At 39.6% G+C, this 22144-nt stretch overlaps 1 protein-coding gene across 1 annotated transcript in view; it reads left to right on the top strand.

Annotated features, from left to right (window-relative positions):
• Positions 1-5970: 5970 nt before the first annotated feature.
• The window catches only part of LOC129438835 (uncharacterized), a 37166-nt gene continuing 20992 nt past the window's right edge, over positions 5971-22144 (top strand). The window contains 35 exon segments of the mRNA XM_073863348.1: positions 5971-6126; positions 6357-6537; positions 6664-6820; positions 8257-8309; positions 8464-8484; positions 8726-8891; positions 8983-9067; positions 9153-9255; positions 9342-9462; positions 9595-9704; positions 9773-9943; positions 10028-10261; positions 10375-10414; positions 10417-10574; positions 11045-11194; positions 11337-11462; positions 15523-15616; positions 15901-16009; positions 16549-16774; positions 16850-16979; positions 17058-17179; positions 17309-17360; positions 17485-17568; positions 17677-17853; positions 18369-18444; positions 19778-19809; positions 19812-19915; positions 19987-20061; positions 20141-20303; positions 20386-20579; positions 20664-20876; positions 21007-21134; positions 21506-21581; positions 21729-21794; positions 21898-22003. Coding sequence (XP_073719449.1) covers positions 6020-6126; positions 6357-6537; positions 6664-6820; positions 8257-8309; positions 8464-8484; positions 8726-8891; positions 8983-9067; positions 9153-9255; positions 9342-9462; positions 9595-9704; positions 9773-9943; positions 10028-10261; positions 10375-10414; positions 10417-10574; positions 11045-11194; positions 11337-11462; positions 15523-15616; positions 15901-16009; positions 16549-16774; positions 16850-16979; positions 17058-17179; positions 17309-17360; positions 17485-17568; positions 17677-17853; positions 18369-18444; positions 19778-19809; positions 19812-19915; positions 19987-20061; positions 20141-20303; positions 20386-20579; positions 20664-20876; positions 21007-21134; positions 21506-21581; positions 21729-21794; positions 21898-22003 — 4210 coding nt within the window. The 5' untranslated portion in view covers positions 5971-6019.

Here is a 22144-nt window from a genome sequence, read left to right as displayed (position 1 = left end):
TAAATGACAGTCTCAACTAAAAAACATAGACATTTACTATGTTAACTTTATGATGAATAAATAATTTATCAAGGTCTACCAAATAAGGATTTTATCCTACAAAGCAATAAAGGCCATGGTAAAAAACTGATCAAAGATGATGACAGCAGAGTGTCTGAGTGTAATATCTGTGTCTGATAAATGCATGGTGCAGAGGAGGTTGTAAATCTCTTCAGAAAGACCAGTCATACTTGTTTTAAATACTTTGACTTAAATAGTGACATTTTTACATTTAAAATATCTGCTAATGATGAGAACATTTTGATTATTATGTGCATATAGAAAATCGGCCAAACATATAGGCCATCGGCTGCCCTGATTTCTAAATATCGGCATCGGCCAGAGAAAATATCGGCCATATTGGTCGACCTCTAATATTATCACGCGAGCAGTATAGACTATATACTGTATATATTATATATTATTATTAACGGTTTATGTATTACCAACAGATAAATCAAGCAAAAAGTATCACTAATAAGTACACTCCAGGAGAAGAAACTCATTACACATAATGATTTGAGAGTAAATTGTGATGTGATGTAGAAGTCTCAACAATACACTCGTTTTTCCCTGGACAACGCTAACATATTCCCGTTTATAAAACATTTTCAAACACATTATTTTCGCAAATGACAGAAATTTAGAACTGTAAACTGTAAAATAAAGCAGCTCAATTTTTTTATAACTTTCGAAAAGTACAGTAGCTGGTCACTGGCTTTGAGGGGAAACCATGCTGCAAACTAACAAGCAAACAGGTTAGCCACCTCGTTCTCAATGGCAAATGACTGCTAAAAGACACACAAGTTCACCCCGTCGACGTGCACCAATTTGTGGACGGGATGACGTCTTTTTTTTAACGCTGCTGACAATATCTATATAGCCTACTGTCTACAAACATTAATAATAATTACATTACTGTACATCGTTTAAAAGGTCTACGGGTTTAGCATCAGTGTATGGTCTTTGTTTTGACATACAGCTGCTCTAGCATCATAAATGTAGTATTTTGTGAGAGAAGTCCAGATGACAACATGCAGAATATAAACGGGACTTCTTACCTTTGTGTTGATATAACGATCGCAAATCGAATCCAGTTTCTTTCAGATGTGTGAATAATTTATGAAAACCGTCTAATAGAATACATCCAATGACAATTTTTGTCCACAAATGCGTATAATCCATAAAATATAGATATATAGTCTTTTGTTTACATCAAATTTGCATGAACGTCTTGTAATAGAATAGAATATACAATCTGATGACTATTTACGTCGTAACTGTATATGAGATTACACTTTAGGTTCCGGTAAACACATAAACATGCGTTACAACATTGTTTTTAAAAGTAGGCGGGAGTATAATACATAATATCCAAACAGCGCTGTCGAAAATAGCGCTGTTATTTCCGTGAGACATGATAACAATGTAGGATATCAACGATGACAACAGTATGGAGGATATCAGAGAAGTGACTGCTCTGTAGCTACCTGGTGGTTGGAGACCTGGGTAATGGGGTGGTGGGCAGGAAAATTCAAATGGAATTTGACGACAAGGCTAGTGACGTCACAACGGAGCTGATTTTGAAATCCTGCAATCTGAGACTCAAGGCAGAGGACATTCAGAAACCTGTATCTCACTCAAAACAGCATGGATGGATTTTTTCCAAGTTTGTATGCGTGTGGAAGCACCAAAGACACAAAAGAACAACCCAAAACCTGGAAAAAGTTTTCTATAATATGGGCACTTTAAGACTTCAAGGCTTTGTTAATTTAGATTTGTTAACCCTTTGTGTACCACCTATAATGTTTTTTTAAAGAAGGCAGTTGTAAAAGATTGAATCTCATTTAACTGATTCATGGGTAAATAAATGTTAAATAATACAAGTAATACGTAAAAAACGCCAGTCACAGACATTAGTGGTTATATGGACAGATAGATTCATTGTTTGGTTGAATTTATTGCTAGGGACAATTCAGTGTTCTTTGGATATTGGTGGGAACATGTCCCTAGCGTCCTTACCCAAATCAATGCCTTTGCATCCAGTGATCAAACAACGCTGATTGCTGCTCCATTTTGCATCTTTATCGTTGCTCCTGTGCGTTTCCACATCCCTCCCCCTCTCCCTCGAAAAACTCAATCACAATCACAAACGTATATAAGCGATAGGTACATTTATTATAAAAATATAACAAATAGGAGATTTGTCACAGAGTGACTTCAAGCAGCGGAACCAAAAAATGGCGGAAATAGTTCCGCCTGGACCATTTTCAGTGAAACACACGGCCAGTTCCGGTAACTCCAGGCAAACAAATTTGGGGCTTATTCATAACAGGTGTGCAAAGTGAATGCGGTGATTGGACACTACAGTGAGGAGGGGACATATAAATACAGCATCAGGAAAACAGGAAGACGGAGTTTATTCCGGCAAACGCTGCGGGTGAGACGGAAGTGATCGGTGTGTTGGAGAGGCGTGTTGATGTGGACATTGCAGGCTGGGCGAAGTTGAAGCAGAAGATTTGGGCGAAAAAAGGCAGAGTTAAGTTGACCAAATCATTCCTTCTAAAGCTTTGTGTTGATGTGATTGTTTGCCATGGAAGGATCATGTTGTTGAACAGACACGGGAAAATAGACTGACGGGGAAGGAACAGAGAAACTGTGTAAAACCTGTCTCGGATGCACCAGCCATCTGGAAGAAAGAGGGAAGTATTAAGTGCTGAAGAAACTGAGTTTTATTGAAATTCGTCTTGTATTGTTGTACACCCTTGCTAATACTGCACCCCAGTGTATCCTTTGTGTACCCGAGCAGTGTGTGCACGGCCCCACCCGTGTTGAGGATCGGTGGGTGAGCCGGAACCGGCCGAGAAGTGGAGGGAGTGTGTTTATGGTCGGGTTTTTACGTTCTTCATGTGGTCATTCTCTATACCAGCCCCTTCAATTGCCCAGGATTATTCTCCGGCCCATCATTGTGATTTCTGACCCTAATTCACCGTGAGTGTGTGGAGTGCAGTGGGTGAGTCTTTTGACGTGTGTACACCTGAAGGATTGTTGTGTTGTGCTGTGCTAGTGTTGTCAGCAATCACTCCCCAGACCGAAGAGGAAGCCCTGTATTGGAAGAAGCGAACTGGTGACATTGGGTGGCTACTGTATTTATAAACATCCGACTGCGACCCATAGATCCCTTACCCCTGCCTGGTGGCGGTGTGGCGACCAAATGAAGTAAGGCATTGTTTTGAATACTGTGTGAAATATTAAAAGAGAACTTGTCATCGCCAACTGTGTGGAAAAGGTGTACTTGCTGTCTTGTGTATATTATTCATCTGTGGAGTGTGTCCAGATGTCTGTCCATGTCTAGATCCCCCGCCCCGCTGTCTGAAAGGAAGAAGAGTTGAAGCGGTTGGTTTTTCTTCAGCAGTATACTACATAGTGTGGCACCTTACGTCAACCTACCCATCTTTACGACCCCATCTGCGGGCAGTCCAGCCAACTATTACAGCAATATCGCCCGGTGCCTCCAGCGCCCTCTCTGTCTGAAGTGAAGAGGTGTTGTATCTCCCCCTGTATGTCTATTGAAGTTTCATACCGTTGAAGGAAATCAGTGTTCTCTGCTGCCAGTCTGCAGGTGTGAGCCAAGGCCTCTGTGTCGTCGTGGGATTGTTCTACCACATGTTGGGAAGTCCATGCCGAAGTGTTTTCCAGAGTCTGTCCAAGTAAGGAAGACTAAAAGTTTGCTGTGAGCCTACACGCCCTCTCCAATCACCTAAGTCCTGAAGAGCTGAAGCTGGACGCACATTTATCTGAGAGCCGGTGAGTTAAATCCATCCTAGCTTAAAGCCAGAGATACTCACCTGTATACCTACCCGTATGTCCACAGTACCAAGCCCAGTGTATTGCCCGTATACTTACCTGTACACCCAAGGTCTAAGCCCAGTGTACTCCTTTGTATACCTGCCTGCACCCTTTAAGCACCAAGCCCAGTACACCCCCTTGTGTACTCACCTGTATGTCCAAGCTCCCAGCCCAGTGCATCCCCAGTATACGTACCTGTACGCCCAAGGTCCACGCCCAGTGTACCCCCGTATACTTACCTGTACGTTCAAGCACCAAGCCAGTGTGTCCTCAGTATACCAACCTGCACGCCTACAGTACCAAGCCAGTAGATCCCGGTACATGTCCCTACACGCCAAGATTCCAAGCCCAGTGGATACATTTGGATACTCACCTGAATGTCCCGAAATCCCAAACCCAGCATGTCCCCCTGTACGCCCCCTTGTACGCTTAAAGTTCTAGATCTAGTCTACTTACCTGTGTACCTTCTAGGCACCTCCAGCTCCAAGCCCAGGGCCGTACTATATACCTTCTGGATGCTCGAGCTCCTGACCCAGCACACTTACCTGATCACCATCTGGACGCCCTAGCTCCAGGCCAAGCGTACCCATTGCACGCCAAAGTCGTCAGTCTAAGGTACCTACCTATTCACTTACCAGTATACTTACCCGTATTTGTCCTCTGCGCCCAGGAAGGGGGGCTGGAAGTTCCATCTACAGTTCGCCTGGGAAACACAAGAGGGCAAGCTGAGAATATTCACCTGCAATTCACGTGTGGAGAGAGAAGAAGAGGAAGTCAGCAGACTTACCTGGAAATCCCCGTGAGAGTCAGAAGCGACTCGAAATTCAAGTTCTCCAGGCCCAGAGAGCTTCTTTTAAAAACTCCCTTTCCCTTCCCTTGCCCTTCTTTTAAATCTAATAAATATTGTTTTAACTTACTTGCTCTCGTCTGTCTGGTCATTGGGGTGTTTTTGGGACCTCCTCGGGTGGAGGGAGGAGCGAGACTCACGACATCGGTGGTCCGCTCTGACCTGTGACAGATTTACAAAATTGTGAAGATCATACTGCCATAGTGTGAATAATCTGTAATCATGTTATCCATACAAAAATAGAATTTGCCTGATTACGAATATTTTAAAATGTAGTTTAATCCAATTACAAGTACTTGATATTTGGAATCTGATTACGTAATCCAGATTACATGTAACCCGTTACCCAAGCAGTCATAGGAATAAGCTCTACTTCCACACATGGATTTTGTTGTATTACCTCAGCAAATGATAAAGCTTCATCTTGGTTCAAAATCAGGTAATTGTAGAGTTCACAGCGGTCACGTGATTTTCAAATATAAACACCGATTTACAGTAAATGCTACTCAGACTGACCGTCAGTTTCAGTGGGAGTGTTTATTTAAGCAGGATTGAGTGTCATTAACCTCAATGTTTCTTCTGAGGGCAGTTTGATTAAAAGATAGGATCTGTACACTGTTCTCTCAAATTGATTCTGTACCTTTGTTAAGCATTTGGCATGCATTTATCTGAAGCAACTTACAAAAGTGAGTATTTTGTCATAGAAATGTTGTGTAGTGATTTAATGCTGTGAAACAATTTAAGTCAATCTCCCTTATTGCTTTTAATTATTTATAGAAATATTGAACGTGAAGGATCTCTATTGACTAAATCAGGGGTGGGCAAACTTTTGTGTAAAGTTTACAGAGCGGTCGTGAATGCGCTGATGATGTATGATGTTTGCATGAACAGGGAGCGCAGTGGCATGATGCAAAACGCGTTCACAGAAAAGGAGCAAAAATTGCATGCGTCCATTGCATTGCCGACCTCTGGACTTAATCATAATGAATTAAATTAATTTTCACATCTTTTGTAGGTCTTATGCACTGTGTAGGTCTATATTGCTGTATATTCTTTATTTTATTATAGTTACTGTTTACACGTGTGTAATATTATGAATTGTTGGTTAAATTCACAAATTTTCTATGGCATTAACAAGGTAATTTAGCATATGTTGTCAAACTGAATAGTCTGCATAGTTGAATTATTAATCAGATGGTCAATACAGATGTTTTTGAAGGACCTTCTATTGCACGAGAGGCCCTATAAAATAAAAGACACAGTCCAAATTCACTAAGTGAGCTAATGATCGATCATCATTCTGTCATGATGGCTCTTACTGCTGGTTGTTTTTGGAAAGGACTCCTGCTGCTCTCTTTTCTCTTCATTTCTATAAATGGACAAACAGAGCCGTAAGTCACTTTTAATGATCACTGTGTTTGTTTTTATTCCATAGTTGTTCTGTTTTATTGCTGCCTGTCACATTTTTAATGCATGACAATAAATAAATATATGACACTACTGCAGACAAACTGACTGTGATGGTTTGCATTAAAATTTTAGTATTTCTAAAATCTCTATAACCCTAGACACTCAAATGCACACGACAGAATATGATATTAAATTTATCATCTCTTGACAGATCTTTCATGGTGACATTTCCTGCAGTAATCCAGTCAGGATCTGAAGCTAAACTGTGTGCAAGTCTCCTAAAGCCCAATGAAAGTCTTGTAATGACCGTTCATCTAGTGAATGATGACCAGATCACATTATTACTGCAGGAGAAAACAGATGAAGAGTTTCATCGCTGCTTCAACTTCAAGGTTTGACATCAAAACATGAATATTAATAAACATGCATGACAATAAACAAGATCATAATGTATTTTTGCTGCATTATCATCTTATTTCATTATTTTTAATGATGTGTTTGTGATTATTTCTCATCAGGCTCCATTAGTGGAAGGAGAATCAGTGCAGAAAATAAAGGCTGAAATTAAAGGGGAGTCTTTCAAGATGACTGAAGAGAGAAAAGTTATGTTTAGACATTACAATCCTTTGACCTTTATCCAGACTGATAAACCCATCTATAATCCAGGACAAACCGGTGAGATTGTAGATTGACACAGCAGAGCAGTTGTATGTACAGAGCAGAGTAGTGTTTGTACAGCAGTTCAAATTTCATACTATTTCACATATGTAAATAAAGTGGGGGTTTGAATGGGTTTAAAAAAATCAAATGTCCCCAACTAGAGTACTCATTTGAATCTTGGCCATTTCCATTATTAAATATTGGGATGTACCATATTTGACAAAACTTTTTGGCCATTTGCAGTTGTTAAAGAATTAACTAACATACAGTATTTCACACTGTATCCTAAATCAGTGGTTTTCAAACTGGGGGCCGCGAGATGGTGCCAGGGGGGCCCCAGTTTTATGACATTTTATGAAATACATTAATTTATCATGAATTCTGTGTAATTAAACCTAAAAAAATTACGGCTACTAACCAAAAGCACTACTTTTTGTATAATTTAATGTTTTTTTATTAAAATGTTGAGTTTTAGAACAGTTTTTTGTCACAAATTTTCTTTGGGGGGCCGCGAAGGAGAAAAGTTATGTTTAGACATTACAATCCTTTGACCTTTATCCAGACAGATAAACCCATCTATAATCCAGGACAAACCGGTGAGATGTTTCAAAGGTTAAAACTAGTAGATTGACACAGCAGAGCAGTTGTTTGTTGTGTTTGTACAGCAGTTCAATATTGGCAGGTCAAATTTCATACTATTTCACATGTGTAAATAAAGTGGGAGTTTGAATGGGGTTTTAGAAAATCAAATGTCCCCAACTAGAGTACTAATAGTGAATCTTGGCCATTTTCACTAGTGAATATTGGGACGTACCATATTTGACAAAACTTTTTAGCCATTTGCAGTTGTTAAAGATTTAACTAACATACAGTATTGAGCTTCACACTGTATCCTAAATTACAAATGATAAAAGCTGGGCAGTGGTCTGGTGGTTAGAGAGTCGGGCCTGAAGGTTCCCGGTTTATTTCCCAAGACTAGCAGGCCAAATGCCCAGTTCCTCTCCTGGTGCTGTACTGTGTGTTTGTATTTATACTAACTGGGATGGTTTAAATGCAGAAGTCACAATGTATGAGTTACTATGCATTGGCCATTAGATGTAACACATATATTGCTCTTCCATTGATCAAGTGTAGAAACCTGTGGTGGTTGTGGGAGTCTGGGATTGTGTAGAGATATATAACTGGATATATACAGGGTCTGTTCATTGGGCCATTGTTTTGGGGAAACTTGCACATTCAAACATGCATGTAATACTGCCTATTTTATAAAATAAATTTAGTTTTAGAGAAAGTCAAATAAATGTGTATTTAATGGCCAAAATTACAAAAATACATCATTTGAAATCTTTGTAAAGCTTTAGTTCTTAGGCAACAATCAGTAATATGAGAAAGACAAATTTTAACACAATAAAACGTGTTTTTATTTCATTTATACCTCATTTATTTTTCAGTACATTTCAGAGTTGTTACCATGGATACAAGTTTTGTACCCCTTGAACAACAGGTTTGGTGTTTTGTTCTTTTACTTTTTAATTTTACTTGTAAAGCAGTTTATTTATATAATTTTACTCATTTCAAAACAGAAATTTTGTGCAATAGTTTTGAATAATTTTGACATTTACAAGCGATTTAATTATCATTTGCTCTTTTGTTTACAGTACAGTACAGTGGTGCTTGAGGTAAGAATACAAAACCTCCTGTACAGTCATTCACGACAGACACAACTTAACCCTGTGAAAAGACTTAAAAGAGGTGTTGGCATATAGTTTTGATAGGCTACATCGAAGAGTTTACCTACTGCCCTATTTTTAGCAAACAGAATAATTCACCAAAACTCCATATTTTGTATTTGCAAGTTTTGTGATAAAATTATTATGTAACTGTCAATAACCTCTGCATTTTATCTATGGTATTAAACAGGACAGTGAAAATAACAGGATCGGTCAATGGACCAATATTTCCTCAACACGATGGATATTGCAGCGTTCTTATGATTTAAACCCTGAAGCGCGTGAGGGAACGTACACACTGAAGGCTCACATTGGTGAAAGAAGGATAACATCTTATTTTCAGGTGAAAAAATATGGTAAGTTATAGCCACAAACAATGTGCAATTGTTTGCTTGAGACAAAGTTTATAAATATTCATAATAATCAGACTAATTTTTGCCCTCTCAGTTTTGCCGAAGTTTGAAGTTACTATAAAAGCACCAGATAGTGTAAGTGTGGCTGATGAGAAAATGACTATTGAAGTTTGTGGAAAGTGAGTTTCACATAATATTTATATTTCACATAATATTTCTGAAATTGTATTCTTTAATCTATCATTTACTTGCACTTTTTCACAGATACACTTACGGACAGCCTGTCCCTGAAAAATCGTGGATAAAAGTGTGTCGTGCTTCACATTACTCCAATGAAAATAACATCTGTTTCACTGAAACCGCTGAGGTTTGTGAGTATGCAGTACAAGAAGAGGCACGTGATTTGTATTTTAGTAGTCACTTTATTCTGTTTGTGTCTTTCATTAACATTAGATAAAGGAGACGGGCTGTGCCGTTCATTCTTTTAATGCATCAGCTTTCAGCAACATTACAATAAACAATCAACTGCAACATTATCTTAATGTTGATGTGAAAGTAACAGAAGAAGGAACAGGTGAGCTGTGACTGTAGAGATGAATTCACGCTTTTACAATGTACTGATCATCTTCATTTATATAGTTGAAATAAATCGTGAATTAAAAGTCATTGAAATGTAAGATACACAGTAAGCATCTGTATTTAACAGAGACCACCATGACAAAATCAAAAACTGTATCCTTCACTTATGAAATTGGACGTTTGGCAATTACAGACCTACCCACAACATATAAACACGGATCAGTCATAAAAGGAAAAGTAAGTTTGTCTTTTTTTTCACTTATCAATAAATGCACAGATCTTTACTCTTGCTTATTTTTTAACAGATCAAGGTTACAGATTTCAAAGGAACACCAATTCCAAACAAAGAGGTTTATCTCTTTAAGGGGAGGAACTGGTCCCCAAATCTGCTCTTTAATCTCACTACAGATGACAATGGACTGGCAGCATTCTCACTTAATACATCTAGTCTGCCTGAAAGTGATCTCAATCTGATGGTATGATAGTTTGTGCTAATCCAGTTTTGTTTAAAGTATTGACATGAATTTGATGGTTGTAATTTCTCGTTTATTGTTGTCCAGGCAAGCGTATATCCAGGATTTTATTTAAATGCCTATGGCAAGCCTCACTTCCCTACAGATCAAAAAGGAGTTTCAATTTTCCAGCCCGCCACCCCATATACCCCATCATTTAGTGAACTGACTATAGACAATCTTAAGGAACCCTTAAAGTGTGATGCTGAGTTTACAGTAACCATTAAGTATCATTTCATTGGGGAAGCCATTGATAACTTCAACACTGACATCGTCTATATGGTGAGTATCAATACTACATGTTCATTATCAGTGAGTTTCATAGAGATCTGTTTGACAGTATTAAGTGTCTGCACTGGTCAGTTTGTTAACAGTGTGTTGTGTGTTTGTTTCAGGTCTTGTCCAGAGGTGTGATGGTTCATCATGGATATGAGAAGGTTCTAATGGAGCAGCAAGTGGCACAATGTCATTCAAACTGTCTGTTAAAGCAGATCTGACTCCAGTAGTGCAGATACTTGCATACTGTGTTCTGCCCAGTGACAATGTAGTTGCTGCGAATAAAAACTTCAACACTGAAAAGTGTTTCAGTAACAAGGTGTGAAACAATGTAGCAACTCTAATAAGCGAATTTCAAAATATAACTTACAATTTCCCATATTTTTTTTACTGCTTTGAATGTGTATATATATATATGTGTATATATATATATATATATATATATATATATATATATATATATATATATTAGAGTATTAGTAGACTGTAAGGGTTAGGGAAGAGGTTTGGGTTAGTGGATTAAGTTGACATGCACCTGCAAAGATACTTATGATCAGTTGAATGTCTGTTGAGATATCATGACAATAAAGAGTTAGTAGATATTAAGCAGACAGTCTACTAATTATCTAAAGATTGGTAGTTGATAAGTAGTTGCAAAGTTACTGATAATTAGTAAAATGTCTAAAGTGGACTATCAAAATAAAGTGTTACCTATTATATTTTTTTTCAAGAGTGAAATAATGAATCCTATTTTTACTGTGTGATCTTCATGTTGTGTTGTTGTTTCAGGTGTCTCTTCAGTTTTCTCCTGCTACAGCAGTTCCAGGTGAAGCAAACACAATACAGCTGTCAGCTCAGCCTGGTTCACTGTGTGCTCTCAGTGCTGTAGATCAAAGTGTTCACATCTTGGAACCAGGAAAACGTCTGGATGCTGATAAGGTCTCACTCAATCTCATTCATTCTCACTGTAGATGCCTAGATGTAAAATATTCTTTATTTTAAAAGTTATAAAAATGTAAAATACCTGTTACCAGTGATTATCACGAAGATTAATGACCGATTATGATTCATCCTATTACAGATTTTTTACATTTTGCCAGTGCATTCAGTGTCAGAATATCCATACCAGGCTGAAGATGAGCAAACCTGTTTGCATGTTAGACCCCGTCGAGGTGTAGGAATACATCACGCCTATAAATCCTTTGAGGTAACAAAGTTGATAGTGATTTTAAATTATATATAAAACTAGATATGTAACCCTCGTTCCCTGAAGGAAGGGAACGGAGACGCCATGTCGTGACAATGTATTGAGGAACAGTCAACTTCAAGAAACTAGTATAACACCAATGAACTTGGCATGCAGGTATTTGCATCTGCCAGCACCGCCCCTGCCACGTGAGTATTCCCTGCAAGGTGTAATACCAAATCAGCTATTTTTGCTGAGAAAGCCGAGCATCCTTTGCCTGGACGACATCAGCAATGGTACAGCAGGGCCGTGGCAATGGGACATGAAGTCTCTGTTCCCTTTCTCCAGGGACAAGGGTTACATACGTAACCTAGACGTTCCCTTTCAGTCGTGACCGACGTATTGGGAATCCCTTACAAAGCACTACAGAAGCTTCCCCTTTGAGTGCCTGCATAAACCTTCCATGTCTAGATCTGAAGAGGTGGAACCTGAGAGTCCGGTCACTACTTGTTTCTTAACCCACGGTAGTGAACTAGGCAAAATTTTAAAGGTCTCTGAGTAGACACATGAACTTGACAGAGATAGAGAGCGAGCTCTGCTAAGGGAAAACATGGACTGGTAATATTAAATCCACTGAATATATACACTTATCGGAACTCCACATAGGGGGTGCTATATGGATGCTAGGCCTATCACAGGTTACAGTGAATACAGCTGATGTAATGCTGACATCCATTGCTCCGCAACATCAGCCGCCAAGGGCAGTGGAGGAGTATCAAACTTTTGTGAAGTAATTAGGGTACTAATTTAGCTCCATAATGGCACTATGAATGTAGCACCAGAATGGTGCTGCAAGCTGACACACAAGCTGGTCCTTAATGTTTCACCAGTTTGAGGAGAAACACGAGAGGAAACCAGCTCGACATGAACACTATAGAATCTAGTAAACGTGTTAGGTGTTGCCCAACCAGCAGCTTTGCAGATGTCTGTCAGCGAGGAACCGCAAGCTAATGCTTAGGATGATGCAACACTTCTCGTGGAGTGAGCCCTGTATTTGATAAGCAAAGGTGATGTTGTCCACTATCCACCATCCTCTGCTTGGTGACAGCTTTCACTTTCTACTGACCACTGTAACAGACGAAAAGCTGGTCTGTGGTCCTGTAGCTTTGAGTTTAGTCCACGTACAACCACAGTGCACATATGCAACATAACAAAGCCATGGCTGGGTCTGCCTCCTCTGAAGGCAGACTCACCACCTGATCTCTGAAAGGATTGGTGTGAACCTTGGGCACGTAGCCAGGCCTGGGTAGTGTAACGCTAGAGACAGCAGGCACAAACTGAAGCCACAAATCATCAACCGAAAATGCATGGAGGTCCCCTACCCTCTCAACAAAGGCCAATGCAAGATATACAGCCCCCAACTCGAGGCAGTTGATGTACTAGTGCAGATGGGGTGTCGTCCAAACCCCTGAGACTGCAAGCATGTTGTAAGTGGCCACCCACCCCATGGTAGACGCATCTGTGCACACAACAGCATGCCTGGAGACCCGTTTCAGGGGTACACCAGCCCAGAAAAATTACGGGTCTGACCACGGAGTAAAAGTGCAACGTTACTCTAGTGTAATGGTTACACGATGCAGGCTGTTGTGCCACGCGCTGTGCCACGCCCCCCTGGGACTCGTTCGTAAAGCCAGGCCTAATGCAGTCTCATATGTAGCTGTAACAATTGTGGACAAAGGCAGGCAGATGCAGCGGATCCAAGTGCAAGTGACTTTAATGTGAACATAAACAAAGTATTATAACATAACACTGAATGGTTCAAACAGAAAACAAAACAAAGACCCAAACCTGGTAATCCACATACAATGACTGATACAAGACAACTGAAACACTGGGCTTATATACATAAAGGGATAACAAGGAAACAAAACACACCTTGGAAACAATCAGCACACGGACCAATGAACAAAAGAACTACCGACATGGATGACACAGACATGACTTCAAAATAAGAGGACAAGACAGGTGTTACACAGAACAAGACCGTAACAGTAGCAGCCCCAGCAGTGTCAAAGCTACAGCTGCTGCCATATACCCCAGGAACCTCTGAAATAGTTTCAGTGGGGCCGCATCTTGCCTTTAAACATATTCAAGCAAGTCAGTACTGACAGTACACACACTTCTTTTGGTCGGTCGTAACCCACTGCTTTTCTTGGGTACTATGAAGTAAGGGCTGTAAAACTGTAGCTTGGCTAGAGGGACCGGCTCTATCGCATCCTATGCCAGGAGGACAGCAATCTCTGTACACAGTATGTGGGTGTTGGCAAGTTTCAATGTAGTGAAGCGGATGCCCAAAAGTTTGGGGGACACTGTGCAAACTGAATTGCATAGCCGAGTCAGATTGTGTGTAAAAGTCATTGCGACAAGCTGGTATGCTGTTGCCAGGCTTCGAGGGGCCATGTGAGAGGAATTAATGGCACAAATGGTGTACCAGCAGTGGGGCAGCCGAGCGAAGCAGAGGTGATCTCCGGTGTGTGTGCTGAGGCTACACAATTAGAGGCATTGTGTGGTGCAACACTCACCTGGCTATGCTGATGGGTGGCTGGCCAGGTGAGACTCTGTTGTGGTGTACCCAAGCTGCTCAACAGACCTGTTGGCGACAGAGGAAGGGGAGGATGGCGGTTTTTGTGATCATTTGGAGAGGGGAAATCACTCTATTTGACGTGTAGGTGATGGCAGAAACGCTGGCAGAACAGACGGAAATTAAGGCTTCTCTACCCGGCCCTCACCAGAGACAGAGTGGTCAAAGAGTGTTCCCCTGCACTCCAGGTTGCCCGTCCTTGGGGTTCTACACTTTTTTTTTCCTTTTCCGTGTAATGGGCAGGGCAGGCTGCTTACGGCAGGTTCCTCTGTGCTGCTTGGATGGACGAGTAAATGGGGCCGTAGCAGGATGCCCTCAGCGAGGAGCAGACTGAGCACCGATGTAGATGGACCGGAAGGGGCAGCTGAGTTCCGATGTGGTATGAAGTAGATGGCCTCAGTCTGCTCTTGGGTGGCCAAGAACTGTTGGGCGAAGCTCTGCTCTTGACCTCATTGCCAAACGATGGGTCTGGGAAATGGGAATATTGCACGACCAACAGCCTGTGCGGTTACCTTGATCGCATGGAGAGCCAGATCAGTAGCCACACAAAGGTCTGAAAAGACCGCTGAGTCATGACCTCCCTTATGCAGATCCATTAGAGCCTTAGCCTGTGAGGCCACCTCCCCACAGGCCTAATACGGAGATGGCGTTAGTGCGGATGACTGCTTACAAGCCTCAGAGGGAAGGGCAGGCTTATTCGTCCAGCTGGCTGGGGTGACTGGACACAGTTGCATCACAAATGACCACGAGAGGTGAGGGCCGAAAAGGTCGATTACGAGAAGAGAATGGGGTTCCCCATGACCAAGTTAGCTCATCATGCAGATCGGTGTAAAAAGGTACTGGAGGTGAGAGTTAAGATGCCCAAGCAGCTCCAAAGTACCAATCGTATGATGTTGGTTTTCAGCAGGGATCTTTCTTTGCATATTTTTAAAAAATGCAATCCGTGTGACACGATAGAATGCTGTCTTTAAAAAGACACAGATTCAACTCGTGCTGCTCTTTAGGGAAATTGTTCTTTGCAGTGCTGAGTTGATGAAGCACGCAGGGGAGTGGTAATGTACACACTCAAACTCAAGTTTAAACTGAGAAAAAAAGAGGTGCAAATCTGCCACCCTCCACTGTGGTGCTGTCTCTCTAATCAACTGCAGTGTACTACCGAGCAGAGAGCTTCTCAATAGCAGTTGACTGCAGGCTTGCAAAGCGAAAAATTGGGTATTGCACCTGCTGCTTGTTATATACTCATATGCTCTTATATACTCACAAGGTGGGGCGGCGCAGACAGATGCAAATACCTGCATGCCAAGTTCATTGGTGTTTTACAAGTTTCTTATAGTTGACTGGTCCCGCAAAGCGCGTTCCCACTGTGTCGGTCATGATGTGACATTGTAGTGGCTGACTGAAAGGGAACTATTGATTTGTTTTATTTTTGCTTTTTGACAGAAAGTGGGACTAAAAATGGCAACAAACTTAGTTGTGCGACAACCTCCGTGTCTAACATACAAGGGCGTGACTTTTCACAGAATCATTCCAATGAGTAAATATTTGTTTTTATTGTCATATATGTGTTGATAAATTAATTCTTCAATAAAATAATCAATCATTCCAATTAAAGGTGAAAGCCTGATTTAGCCAGTTTTAAGCATTTACATGAATATGATGGCATTTTTATCATATCGCAAGCATGTTTATGGAAATAAAAATGAGGGGAAAATATTAAATGGCTGCTATGTCCCAGTTTGCAGTTCTTTAGTAATTATATGTACTGTAGGCTATTTCAAAGTCTATCATATTAGGATATGATGCAAAACTCTTTTTTAGGGATGAGGAATTACAAGACTGGAAGTGCTGGGGGTGGTTTTGGAGGTCCTCAAATGACAGAACGGAGCGTCTTTCCAGAAACATGGATTTGGCAACTTTCTGAAGTTGGGTAAGTGAAGCTACTTACAGTGGCAGTTATTGTATCTGTCAGCACAATCTATTTCATCAACTCTATTTGGGCAGTGTATACACCAACACCAAAGAGCCAGATGCTTTAGGAAAACACCCATCTGTGGGTGTATATAGGCTGTGAATTCTCAGAATTTTTGAAATCTCCTTTGAATCGTATTTTAGATGGTAAATGGATTGCATTTATATAGCGCTTTTAACAGACCTAGGGCCATCCAAAGCACTTTACAATTTTGCCTCACATTCACCCATTCACTCACACATTCATACACCGACGGCGGTGTCAGCCATTGCAAGGCGCCAGCCAGCTCGTCGGAACAGCTGGGGTTAGGTGTCTTGCTCAAGGACACCTCGACACTTGGTCCGGTGTTGTGTTCAAACTGTGTCATAGCTTTTGGGGATTTGTTTAAAGCAAAATTATGTTATTATCACAATAGCATCACATAAGATAAAGACTACTTGCATACTTGCACAAAAATTACCTTTCAAAGTTTAAATATTGTAGTGATTCCATCACAGGGACTCTGGATCAACACAGGTTACTGTCAAGGTTCCCGACACCATCACCACCTGGGAGACGGATGCCTTCTGTCTGTCCTCCAAAGGTTTGGGTTTGGCTCCTCCTGCTCAGCTGACAGTTTTCCAGCCCTTCTTCCTGGAGCTTTCTCTGCCTTACTCCATCATCCGTGGGGAGATCTTTGAACTGAAGGCCACCGTCTTCAACTATCTGTCCAAATGTATCATGGTGAGATTTCTGTGAACATCTTCACATATTTCTGTCATATCAAATCTGAAGTAATCCTCCATCTTTCATGTACAGGTTAAAGTAACTCCAGCTCCATCTTCAGACTTCACTCTTAAAGCCTCCTCTGATGATGACCAGTATTCATCCTGTCTGTGTGCTAATGGAAGAAAAACCTTTAAATGGATTCTCACTCCTTCTGTTCTTGGTCAGTTTGTTTAATCTGAATCAGTGTCTTGTGTTTTTGTAAGTCAGTCGAGATGATCATGAGTTGTTTGTTTTGTAGGAGTGTTGAATATAACAGTGAGTGCAGAGGCAGAGCAGTCACAGACTGTGTGTGATAATGAGATTGTGAGCGTGCCAGAGAGAGGACGCATTGACATAGTTACTCGAAGTCTCCTTGTACAGGCTGAGCTCATCGCCAACAGATCTCACACATAACACAGATGTTTCTTATACAGTATGTCATCCTAATATTGCTTATATTACTATGATATGATTTTAATCATAAATCTGTTGTATCATTTTCTGCTGTAGGCTGAAGGGACTGAAAAGACAGAGACTCACAGCTGGTTGCTGTGTCCAAAGGGTTTGTTAACGTTTAATGCTTGTGATAAACGTTGAAATATAAAAACTGTTGTGATAGACTCATGTCTATTGTGTACAATCATAATGTGCTGATCATGACATGTTTTCATTTTTCTGTTTCATAGGTAACAGTCTTTCAGAAGAGCTGGATCTGACGCTTCCTAAAGATGTGATAGAGGGATCAGCAAGATCTTCAGTTTCAGTCATTGGTAACATTTACTGTAGATACACAAACAGAGATATGCAGTTACATTTGTGTCATTAAATTTAAAATACAATGTAAATTTGCTACATTTACTGCATTTGCACTGTTGTAGGAGACATATTGGGTCGTGCACTGCAGAATCTTCATGGATTATTACGAATGCCGTACGGCTGTGGAGAACAAAACATTGCTGTTCTGTCTCCCAATATTTACATTTTACAGTATCTGGAAAACACAAAGCAACTCACTTCAGCCATCAGAGAGAGAGCCACAGGCTTCCTGAAGAGTGGTAAGAAAAAACAAATTATGGATTTGATTCATGCTTGCATCAAAATGTTGTTTAATGCAAGGGATAATGGCGTGGCTGATGATCATGATGATCATAATGATCATGGCTATTTAATTATAAGTAAGGTAAAAAAAATATTTGAAATATTTTATTTGCTAATTTTTAACGAATGCAGACCTCCTGCAAAGAAAAGCTGTTTACTTTTGGTCTTAAAAGTGCTCTAAGCCAATCTGTGAGACGTCACTTTTTGTTGATGTTTGAACTGTTTTCAAACAAACGGAGCGTAGCTAACTCCTCCCCCTCACCCTCCCTTCCGTGCTTTTATGAACGCGCCCAACCCCCACCCCCAAATCCTTCTTGTCGTTTATTGCCTGGAACACTTTGTTATGTTTCGTGGTGCTAGGTTTGGCCACTGTGTTGTTATTGCCGTTTGTGGAGCCTGGGCAGTCTACACAGATCGCATTTTTTACAGTTTTAACACTGTTTCACTGTTCAATCACTGTCAAACTAAACAGGATATCAGAGACAGCTGAACTACAAACATGACAGTGGTGGATACAGTACATTTGGCCGTGGTGAAGAGAATACATGGTGATTATTTCATTTAAATTTTTCAGTAACTCTTTAGATTACATCCATGCGTATGTTCAGCGTTTCTTAGTTTACTTATGAAGTACGTACGTGCAATTATAATAAAAAGGGAGCAGTTTATAATATTTGGGGAATAAAGGGGTAACAACCAGGAAAAATACAAATAATATATGCAATAAAGTACTGCGTAAATACATTTCTGTGGTTATAGTGTTCTTGTGAAGTGCATGCGTGTCATTTTAGGGGAACAATTTATAATATTTTGGGAACAAAGGGGTAACAAGTGCCACTTTAATTTACAGCCCGCAGATGTTGTATTTACTCTGTAACTACGTGAAACAAGGGGGTAAAAAATTTGACTTAGACTGTAATAACACAAAACAATAGTATATTTACACAGTAACTACAGGAAAATGTTCTAGTTTTGCTTGCTTTGATTTTCACCATAGTTGCCTTGCCTATTTTTAATTTTGCTTGATGACCCAACAAATTCCTGTACTCTTTTTCTTTTTTTAAGGTAAGTAACCTTTATTGATAATTCTAAATAAATTGTATCGTACTAATAAATAGCATAAACACATTAACTGAATTTCAAGTTTTGTTGTTTAGTTATCTCCATCATCATGCATCATGAAATGATAAAATATGTACCCCCCGTGGCTAAAAAAAATACTTAGCCTATGCCTAAATATATTTTAATAGCCTACCTATATTATTCCAAAAATATATGTGGGGTTTGACTATGATTGAATGAAGACCCACAGTTTGCAGAATCCATGTATGGTGCCACAGTGCAATCACCACGCACCAGCTATATGTGGAGAGGAGTGTGATAAGATTGTTTTGCATGTAGCCTATGCCATATCATGTAGGTAATATTTGAATCGTTATGAATTACTTACTGTATAAATAATTTGTAATTTCCCAAGTGTTTAGCATTTAAGTCATACATACCATGTAATGTTAAAATAGTTAGCCCTTACTATACTTACTGCATATATTATTTGTATTTTTTCTGGTTGTTCCCCAAATATTATAAATTGTTCCCTTATAATTACACGTACGTACTTCATAAGTATACTATAATTACAGAAACATACGCTGTAAATTCGCTGTACATACACAGTACTTTACTGCATATATTATTTGTATTTTTCCTGGTTGTTACCCCTTTATTCCCCAAATATTATAAATTGTTCCCTTATAATTACACGTACGTACTTCATAAGTAAACTATAATTACAGAAACATATGCTGTAAATTCGCTGTACTTACGCAGTACTTCTGGGCTGAAATCTAAAAACTGATAAATCTCCAATTTCCAAACCTCCAGGTTGACATCTTTTGTCCTGAGGTCTTTTGGCAAATTGATCCAGATGTTATTAAAAGTGCAAAGAATTGGTTAATAAGCAGGCGCAGTACAGATGGTTGTTTTATTCAACAAGGAAGTTTGTTCAACAACAGAATGAAGGTACGTGATTGAAGATTTTCATGATAAATTTACTACAGTATGTCGCATTATTTTCTTCTGTGTCTCTACAGGGTGGAGTAAATGATAATATAACCATGACTGCTTACATCACTGCATCATTACTTGAACTGGAAACTCCAGTCACAGTAAGTACATCAACAGAGATCATAGTATAAACTATTATGAATGACACTCACATCTGCTGTATATCTGTTTGTGTTTCAGGATCCTGTGGTCGCTCAAGGTTTGTCCTGTTTGAAGTCCATCATTGGGAATCTTAAAAACGCTTACAGCACTGCACTGCTTGCCTACACTTTCAGTCTGGCGAATGACACGGACACCAGACAGCAGCTTTTAAAGGAACTGGAAAATCTTGCCATTTTAGAAGGTAAAGACATTCGTGTATTCTTGAATGTCAACAATATCTGTTGTTTTATCTGTTGTTTATTCACATGTCTTTGGTCCTAAAGGGTCTCAGCTTCACTGGTCTCAGTCAGGATCTGTTGATGATTCTGGTTCTCTGTCAGTGGAGATCAGCTCATATGTTCTGCTAGCTGTTCTCACATCAGATTCAGTCACTACAGTTGAGTTGGGTTATGCTAACAGGATCGTCAGCTGGCTTGTCAAGCAGCAGAACGCCTATGGAGGATTCTCATCTACACAGGTTAATCATATTAATAAACATTTATGTTTGTTTATATTACCCATAATGCATTTCCATGTTGTAATGATGTTGTGATGTTATCAGGACACAGTTGTGGCTCTTCAGGCTTTGTCTTTGTACGCCACCAAAGTCTTCAGCTCTGATGGTTTCAGTACAGTGACGGTTCAGTCAGCAGGAGACTCTCACAACTTTGATGTGAATCAGGACAACAAGTTACTGTATCAGGAGAAGAAACTGACCAATGTTCCTGGCAAATACAGTATTGAAGTGAAAGGCTCGAGCTGTGTGTCTGTGCAGGTCAGAAACTCCTGGTACATCTTAACATTAATAAAAACACTTGGCATATCTCTGTGGTTTAACAAACTGTATGTGTGATGATTTATGAATTAGTTTGTGTTTGTATTGATTCTTTATTTCTTTCTCTCAGATGGCTCTGTTTTACAACATTCCCACTCCCACTGAAGATAAAACATTGACCGTTGAAGCTACGCTTGAGGCTGATTGCAAGAAATCATTTGCACAACCAAAAAATTTGAACTTCACTGTCAAATATAAACACATCTGAGTAACAATAGACATGATTATGGCTTTTGTTTGTCCAGCAGACACATCTGAATAGCTCATTCCTCTTACAAATTAATGCAAAACAAGCTTAAACTGGTCTGTATTTGACCTACAAATATTTCATTATTAATACCCAAATAACGTGTAATATGAAGTGAAATTACATATCTCTATTGCTCCACCTAAAACTAAAGAGGAATTTGATGACAGAAACATGATAGAAACTCTGATGTGAATTCTGATTTGTTAGTTTTACTAATTTTAAAATGCACACTTTTTCCTACTTAAATTGTATTTTTTGTTATTATATAATGTATACAAGAAACCAATCTTAAGTTATTTATTTATTTTTACAGATATAATGGTCCACAGGAAACTACTAACATGGTCATTGTGGATATTAAGCTCTTATCAGGATTCACAGCTGACACATCATTGGTGGGTTTGAGTTTATAAAGTGATGAATCACAAACTTGTTTTTTTAGGGCAGATGTCTCTGCATTTTCACAGTTAAGAACAATAACACAATAACTTTAGAGGTAAGTCTTGACAATAACTTTAATAACTTGAATAAATTTCCCTCAGACGTTTGCACCACTTGTGGAGCGGGTGGATACTAAAGATGATCATGTCCTTGTATATTTGAAGGGGGTGAGAGAATGACACATTCGTATTTTGTAATTATTAATATAATTTATCCATAAATGTTGTAATGTCAATGACTGAGAGTTTGTCTTCTTCTGTTGATCTTCAGGTTCCAAAAAATCTCCCTTTGAAATATGAGATACAATTAAAACAGATTCTTCCAGTCAAGAACCTCAAGCCAGCTGTGATCAAAGTCTATGATTACTACCAAACAAGTGATTAGATACTAGTTTTGTATGTATTAAAATGTGATGCATTGCTCACTGACGTGCAACATTTAATTTATTTGAAAGTGTACTGTACAAGTATTTATCCACTTAACTGTCACTGTTCCTGTACAGGAACACCTAGGTTTA

This window comes from Misgurnus anguillicaudatus, chromosome 24 (genome assembly GCF_027580225.2).
Source record: "Misgurnus anguillicaudatus chromosome 24, ASM2758022v2, whole genome shotgun sequence".
NCBI lineage: Eukaryota > Metazoa > Chordata > Actinopteri > Cypriniformes > Cobitidae > Misgurnus > Misgurnus anguillicaudatus.
This window is presented reverse-complemented; position numbering and strand designations above follow the sequence as displayed.